General features: G+C 53.8%; 2 protein-coding genes across 2 annotated transcripts; both read right to left on the reverse strand.

Moving 5' to 3' along the window:
- Window positions 1-181: 181 nt before the first annotated feature.
- On the reverse strand, window positions 182-2,025 carry M406DRAFT_335795 (MFS general substrate transporter; the record flags this gene model as incomplete). Its single annotated transcript, XM_040921073.1, has 5 exons — window positions 182-785; window positions 877-1,050; window positions 1,109-1,211; window positions 1,294-1,599; window positions 1,722-2,025. The coding sequence occupies 5 exons, from the start codon at window positions 2,023-2,025 to the stop codon at window positions 182-184; spliced, it is 1,491 nt and encodes a 496-aa protein (XP_040781003.1).
- Window positions 2,026-6,834: 4,809 nt separating this feature from the next.
- Window positions 6,835-7,573, reverse strand: M406DRAFT_233898 (uncharacterized protein; the record flags this gene model as incomplete). The annotated part of the gene is made up of 2 exons (XM_040915960.1): window positions 6,835-7,349; window positions 7,435-7,573. Coding segments are annotated over 2 exons (654 nt in total), but the record flags the coding sequence as incomplete, so codon positions are not given.
- Between the last annotated feature and the right edge of the window lie 754 nt (window positions 7,574-8,327).

The raw sequence follows: 8,327 nt of genomic DNA on the forward strand, positions 1-8,327 counted from the left end.
GTGCGTGTGTGCAGAGCAGATCATCGTCCTCGTATCACGTACTTGACACCAACCAAGACATCATCAGATATTCCCATATGGTCAAATACGGTCGAGTAAATTTCCATGGTCTATATCCAAAGCATGCCACCGGCCAGAGGACATCACCTCCTCCTTTCTCACCTCGCGCTCAGAGGTTGCATCAAAGCATGTACCTGAACTCCGGGTTCAAATCGCCAAGCTCAGTCCTCTCATAGTCACTAATTTCCCGCCTCACCATCCGCCGCCGCCGCCTGTTCTCCCAGGTTATCAGCGCGGCATAAAGACAACAGCTCACAACGCAAAGGCAGATGAACCCTATGCAGATGCTGTACCCAGGCTTATACTCGGGCGCGTCCCGGCTCAAAAAGCTATACGTGGCAATAATGCCCCCGATATTTCCAAACCCAATCTGCCAGGCAGATCCGACCGCGCGGCGGTGATGTCCACCGAGGTTCATGTTGTACCAGCAGACGATCACCGGCATAGCGCTGTAGGTACCCATACAGACAAGAAAGAGCGAGGCGTACTCTAGGTGTAGGTTATCGTGGACGGTGAGGAGGATGCCGAAGCCGGTGAAGGCGAGACAGAGCGGGGCAAGGACGAAGAGCAAGCGGTGGCGGCTGAGGTCCGAGAGGACGGCGACGAGCATACTAAAGCCGAAGGCCACTGACCATGGTGGGACAGAATGGAGCTGCGTTTCGATCGCGCCGTACTTGTAGGTTGCGATGATGGCTGGGCTGAAGAAGGCGTATCCATATGCCGGGCTGAATGGTTGTTAGATCTCAATGTCAGTTGTTGTATATACATACCTGGGAAGGAAGATTTATTGGAGAAGGGTCTGCTTTCAAAACGTACACTATCAGGCCCATATACATGAAACCGCCCAGGAGGACCTTTGGGTCGCGCAGGGTGTTCAGGACATCGCTGAACGTGATCTTACGTTCTGCGGCGTTTCGACCTAGGTCTGCCTCCAGGCGGGCTTTGAGGTAGGACCTCTCCGTCTCGTCAAGCCATTTGGCCTGTTCAGGACTGAAAATTAGGTGTTAGACACAAGAGTTCGTAAATATAAGAGGAAGAAAATGCTCACAAGGTGGGAAAGACAAAGAGGAACCCGACACAAATGACAAACGTCAAAGAGCCCTCGATGATAAAGATCCAGCGCCAGCCACTGTACCCTCGCAGGCCGTCCACTATGGAAACACCACACGGCGTTGTTAGCCAGAAAATCACACATACAGAATTCGAAGCCCACGCACGGCTCTCGCAACTTACTCTTCCCGATAGCAGAGGCCAGCAGCCCGCCAAAAGCACCAGCCAAGGATGTAGAGCAGAAGAAGAACGTAAAGCGCTTTTGGGCTTCGGCACGCTTGTACCACATGCTGAGCAGGTAAAAGCAGCCGGGAAACATGCCGCACTCGAATAGGCCCAGGAAAAAGCGGGTGGCGAGGATCCCTGAGTAGTTCTGCGTGAGGCCCTGGAAAATCATGACCAGACCAAAGCCGATGCCGCAAATGGAGAGCCAGATCCTTGGGGACAGCTTCTTGAGAAGGATGTTGGAGGGGATCTCGAAGAAGACGTCTGTTTTTCCCCCGCTCCTCCTCATGGGACTTGATTAGCAGCTGGCTAGGCGAACAACCCGAGGGCCTCGTTGTCGGATAGAATACCGATCACAATAAGCAACTGTAATGAAGACTACTCACAAGGGACGAAGAATATGGTGAGGATGGTGTTGTACTCGACGCCTCCCAGAGAGAGGTCGGTGGTGAGCCCAAAAGATTTGGCATTGGCAATATTCACCCTGTCCAGAAAGGCGAGGAGGTACAGCAGGCTGATGAATGGCAGGATATGCAGGTCGATCCTGGCCATGAGCTTCTTCTCGGTGGTATGTGGAGGACACACGACACCCAATTCATCGTACTCCTCCGTGGGGTAGCCGCCACCGAGCTGGTCTCGCTGGAAATCGGGCGATCCGCTCCCGTCCTTGATGCCGCCGTCTTCCTTCATGCCGTCGCTATGAATCTCGTCCTGGCCAGAGGCGTTTTTCGGGGCTGTATCATATAAAAAATGTTCCACCCGTCAGTCAATGGCAATGATTTGAGATTCCTAGCTCAAGCGTCGAGTATCAAGAATTATCTTTCAAGAGAGATGGCGTCGTTCCAGATGAACGCTCACTAGCTTCCTTGGACCTGCAGGTGAGGCTGAGAAGGAGGAAGGAAATATGAACTGAAAACGTACTTGAATTTCTGCCAAACATGGTCGCGATCTTGCGAACCTGTACGTAAGGAGAGCGCCTTGTCGTTGCCCACGAGGCGGCCAAGTAACTTGATGAAGTTTGTTAGTAGTAGCCCGTCTCGAAAGACTCATCTCCTTGGGTTTTTATTGTCTGTCTCTCGAGTTCTTGAACAGATGTGAGCGAGTGCAGTTGAACAGCAGCTCGCTGACAAAAAGGAAGGGACGGGGGAAAAGAAAGAAAGAGAAAAGTGACGAGGGTGGATGGCACGAAAATAAGAAAGTAATCAAGAAGTACACCATATGCATGCATCTGCATGCATGCAGTAACTAAGTACTGAAAAGGGAGTAGTCCAGCACGTTGGGTACCATGACAGTACAGGCCGTACTACACAGGGACAGGCAGTGCTACGCACGCCCTACACTAATCGCTCTCACTCTGCTCTTTCCCTCTCGTGTGAACGCCACCATCCCCAGCCAAACACCCCAGTTTTCTAATCAAGACTCGAGGGGAACCCCATGGAATACCAAACTCAATCAGGCTTGGGGGTTGGCTGCACTCCACGGTAGTAGCTCCGGACCCGCTAACAAAGGATTTTCTCCCCAGGCGCGGGCGCGGGCGGGAAGCTGGAACGGCAGCTGAAGGTAAACTGATTGGGATCATCCACTCCCATCCTCATATCTTCCTCCTTCTCCTCCAATGACGAGTCTCTTCACACCCTGTGTTGCCAGAGACGGCGGGTACTCGGGCAGACGCATCTTTCCATCTCGTGGCAAGATATCACAAAAAGAATTCATACTCGGCAGTACCACAAGCCCACGGGGGGCTGACTGGGTTTTCCCCTTTCTCTTTCTCTCTCTTCTCTCTCTCCCCCATTGTTTTTCTTTTCTTCTACTTCTTCCTTCTGAGACAGACACCCGATGCTGCACCGGCCTTTTGAAGGTTCCACAGCATCAAAGATAACCTACATGCAGTAGTACATCATGGTGTTGTTGCACTCACATCCCTCCTCACCGACGGGCTGCCGTAGGACGGACGCCGCTCACCTCAGCAGGGAATGATCCCGAACAGTGATCCTACTGTACTCCAGAGCGAGTAGACAGTACACAAGTAAAGTGAGTGGCTTATCCCCTGAGATTGGTCAAGTGATCGCGCATGCATGCAATCTCAGACTTGAATTTTTTGTGAGGGTTTTTTTCTTCTTTTCTTCTTTCCGCCTCTCTCGTGAATTGGCTGCCTCTGCCTGCTACCAAATCTAGAACAGATGTATGTACCACCGTCATACTTGTTCGAGAACCCAGCATCTTGCTCGTACGCACTTTTCTCTCTCTCTCTCTCTCTCTCTCTCTCTCTCTCTCTCTCTTTTCAATGCATCACGCCCAGCCGAAGTCGCTGCCAACCCGCCCCACGGGACCATAAAAAAGATTCCCCACAGAGCCATGACAGCCAGCGTGCTTGTACTAACCTTATGTGCTACTATAAAGCTTTGCCCCAGAGCCGACTAACTGTTCTGGACATTTTGTACTGAAAATCTGCGGGGAAGCGTGGGCGCTAGACCTGATCCCCAGAAAAGTGGTCGAGCTGACGGGAATTTACCTCTTCCCCGGTCACGGGGGGGGGGGGGGGGATACTGACTACTCCTGATTTGATTACTACTGTACTATTACAACCTGAACCCGTGTGGAGATTTCGTTCCCGGGAGAATGGATAAGCTGAGGGAGGGTCGCCTGGCAAGAAGTATATCGAGACCCGAAAGCTGTGGTGTTCATATCTTTCTTTTATTTCCTTTCGACAAAAGGTACCTGTCAAAGGGAATGTACACATCAAAAAGTGGTGTCCCTCTTTCTATTGTTCTTCTTCTCCTTCTTTCTCTTCTTCTATTCACCCTAGGACAGTCCATTCAAGTGATCCGCCCCTACCTTGTATTCAGATCTCGGCATGCACGTAACATCCCACAGATTCCCTCAAGAACATGATTTTTTTTATAGAAAGAAAGAAAGAAAGAAAGAAAGAAGAAGAAGAAGAAGAAGAAGAAGAAGAAGAAGAAGAAGAAGAAGAAGAGAAAAAAAAACTCAATATGCGCCGGGTATCAGTGCCCAACGGATCAACCAACCTACTGCACTCGCTCACCGCCTGCAGGAAAAAGGGATCATGCAAGACAAAGCAAGCCTACCACCCCGCGATGAGGCGGCCTTTTGGTGTGCCATTATTATCTTGTCTGTCACAATCGCCGGAGAACACGTCGGCCCCTGCGTCACTCGCGGGAGATCCCAGACTCATCGTGTAGGTGCGCAGTCAAATGTCTTAGCACGACTCTTATGAAACAAACCGGAGAACAGCAGTCTTGCTGCACGCCAAAAGAAGGACCCGAGGACCTGTAAATAGTAGAATTATGACCTTCATCGCTCGTCTCTGGTTTTTTTTGTTGGTTTTTTTTTTTCCTTTTTTCCCTCGCAAATTGTAATACATCATGTAGAGTAGTAAAATAACACCAGGGTATCCTCACGCAGCAGCTGCTCGAATATCAACACGCCGCCACCGAATCGAAGGGGGTTCTTCTTGCGCTCTCTTCTTCAAGGCTCCGTAACAATGTTGTTGAAAAAGTCCGACTGAAAACCTGACAAAACAATTTCTCCCTCTGTCCAGACACACTTTCTCACTCACTCAGCTCTTCGTTCCACCTCTTGCATCTCCAAGGCCCCCCTTTAATCGAACAATCCAGACCGTTTAAGTGTATACTCACTTGCGTATAGATAAACATCTTTTGCTCATCTAAATGAAGCACAACATCCATGTTCGCTTTCCCAAAAACGCTGCCACATCTCAATCAAAGCAACTCATCTCGTCGATCCAAGGGTGTTTTGGGTGTTTGGGGGGGGGGGGGTGTTGAGCTCGAATACATAAAAGAAAATCAAGGGCTTTGTTCGTTCCCCTTCTTGGTGGTGATGATAGAGCAACAGCTACTTGTAAGAGACAGAAAGGGGTTGCGAGACTCGTATGCCATGGTCGAACATCCGCATCGAACCCATCCCGTCTCTCGGTCGTTGAAATTTTATATCGCCCTGTCCTTCTCTGAGCCGACTTTTCATGACCTAGGAAGAGGCGCCGGCCTCTTCAGCCTTTGGTAAAGCAGGAGGAGCCTCTTTGTCCTGCTCAGTCGACCGCTTGATATCCAGACTCTTGCCCCGCGTGGGCAGCATCGAGCTTAAAGAGCCGTGATCACCCGGTGGGGACTTTGTCCGTCGGATCTCGGCAGTCTCTTTGGCCTCTCGCATCTTGCTCTTGATCCACCCAGAGAGACCCCGGGATTCATCCCTGTTATCCCTGCCGGACTCAAGGCTGGAGTGAGGTTCAAGTGTCTGCTCGTAGGATTCACCAAACTTGGCGTCGGTCCCGACCGAGCTGTTGCTTGTCTCCGCCGTCCTGTTGAAACCAATCCTCCGCGGCGAAGTGACCAGCGGCGGTGGTTCTGAGGTCTCTGAGGATACGTCATCCCTCTTGCGAGAAAGCCGCCATCGTCTCTTTCTCTCCCTGTCTGGTTGCTCAGGGGACGAGACCCGCTCCCCCAGCCGATCTGCTTCGGAGTCATCATGCGAAGAGCTCTGTAGCGACGTGGGGTGCGATGTTTTGCTCTTCAGGCCGGGCTCTCCGGTGGTAGACGATGGCAATGTGCCGCTGGACGGCATCTGCGACGCTCGTGGGGTCGGCTCAGATGGCGTCTCCACTGCGTCCGGCCTCGCGTCTAATGTTGCTTGCTCGGGCTCTTTGCCTCCGGATTCTCCGACCGTGTCGAGGGGGTTGGTGGCTTCTGTATTGGGCGACACACCGGCAGAATGAGGAAGAGACGCCGTGGAGCTGGCAGCACTGGGATTGGTGCTGCTTGGCACACGCCTCTTCCGCAGCTTATTGGGTGCTTTCTTCTCGCTGGTCTCAGTAGGGGATCGCTGGAACAGACTGTGTAAGCTGCGCTCTTTGGTTGGAGTAGTCACCGGCTCGGAGGATGCTTTTGGGTCCAATAGACGTTCCTGGCTCCGTTCTGCCGCATGCGCTGGGGTTAGGCGGTCTGCACCGGCCGCATTGCTTGACAGGATGGGGTCCGCGGGCTCCTTAGAGTCGGGCGTTGTGACCTCTTCCACGGTGGGCGTCGCGGGCACGTTCGCTGCCACCGGCACGGTGACAGGCGTCAGGGGTGAAGGCGGAGCAGCCAGTGTCTCATTGCCGTTCCTCGCGTGGCCAAACCTCCCACTCTGCAACGCGGGAGACCGCTTGGACGGCACAGTATTGCTCCTGCCCAGTCCGCTGGAAGGTGTGGTAGGCATGGCAGGGCTGCCAGGGCTCGGCGCACCGGTAGACTGGCGAGAGTGCCGGCTGCTCGTGCTCTTGTTTCGGCGTATCTTGCCGTCCCTCACGATGCTCTCGGCCCCTGCACTGGCATTCGACGCTGACCTGTGAACGCCCGACTTCTTGGAGGAACCTGGGGTCGCGGGGGCGATGATCTTGGGCGTGCCCTGCTGGACCTCCTGCATGGTCTTCTCATCCGCAGCAGTGCCCTGCATCCCAATGAGGAAGTGATCTTGGTTCTCGATCAAGAAGATGAGGACGCATTGATTCAGGCGGTACTCCTCGGGGGCCATGGCGTGGATGGGATGGGAGAGCATGCCGGGCTGAAAGATGGCGGCCAGGTTCTGCGAGTTCATGCGGTTGTCCTCTGCCTTTGCGGCAAACACGGCCAGAAGGTCGAGGATGTAGAGCAGAAGCTGTCGGTTCAGGGGAGGAAGCTCCTTGATCAGGTGCTGGTACCTCTTGATGGCGGCGTCCACATCGAAGTCGTCGATAAACTGCGGACCGTCGGCGTCTCCAACAGCCGTCTTGGTCGCACCTCGGAGGGGCTCTCTAAACTTTTCGTATAAGTCGAGGGGCACCACCGGCTCTGGCAGGTCGTTCAGGTATCGGCGGAAGACGTTCGCCGCGTCGTGGACCGTATAGCCATCCCAGCTCAGGCCCTTGCCGTAGCGATCTGGAGAGTCGAAGATGTGCTTGAGCTCCTTGATGCGCTTCTCGGATCCGTTGAGGCGAAAGATGCCCTCGACGGTCGTCGCTGTATACCACCCCCTCTACGCGTCAGCACCACGTAAAGCCATCCCGCTGGCTCAGCGAGCCTTGAAAGAACAGTGAACACCCACCTTTCTCCTTCAGAAACACCCCGCACTTTGCCACCACGATGGGAACGTAACCATAGATGTAGCTCTTTCCGTTATCGTCTACGAGGGAGATGGCGACGTTGGCATAGACGATGCTCTGGCGCAAAGGGACGCCGAAGATGCCCTGTGGTTTGGTTTCTGCAGAAGTTAGCTTGGACGCTGCAGCTGAAAGGAATCCGTAAAAGGAACCATGATGGCGCTGTGCCTCGTCGCGAGACAAGCTGAGGTAGCTGCGCTGCGCGCTCCGTCGCCTTTGAGACCCACGTCAACCAGCCATTATTGTTGTTGTTGCTACTGGACTTGGCTGGCGGCGGCGGCGTGGCGGCAACGACAGCCTCCTCGGGCCCGTCGAAGCACCTCAAGGCGTCTTCGATGGATGCATGCTTGCGATTGTTTTCCCACCTCCCAACAAAGACGGTAGGATGGCTCGAGGGCACGGGGAAAGACGACGAGCAGTAGCTGGATGTACTGCAGAAAGAGAAAAAGAAGAAGGGTCTCTACCATGTGACTCCTCGTGTCTCGACGTGAGCTTGAAGTTCTTCCACCACGACTTGAGATCTCGTTTGCTCGGAGGAGAGGCGTGGGAGGTCGCCGTAGGCGTCGGAGGGTCCATGTGACGCGCAGTCTCGTGGTTTACGGTGGTGGGCGGGTGGACATTCGGAGGATTAGGCGGTTTCGCTGCCGTCATGGTGGAGGCGACCGCACGCGACGGCGGCGGCGGCGACAAGGACGCGGCGACGAGTGCTGTGCAGTAGAGAGAGCCAGAGCTGGGGCCAATATTGTCGCAACTGTGATGGGAGCCAGTGTGCCCAAAGCTCAAGTTAGTAGCCCAGTCCTTGTGTCGACAAGTTTTTGAAAGGAAGAGGTGCCGAAAG

This window comes from Cryphonectria parasitica (genome assembly GCF_011745365.1).
Source record: "Cryphonectria parasitica EP155 unplaced genomic scaffold M406scaffold_1, whole genome shotgun sequence".
Classification (NCBI taxonomy): domain Eukaryota; kingdom Fungi; phylum Ascomycota; class Sordariomycetes; order Diaporthales; family Cryphonectriaceae; genus Cryphonectria; species Cryphonectria parasitica.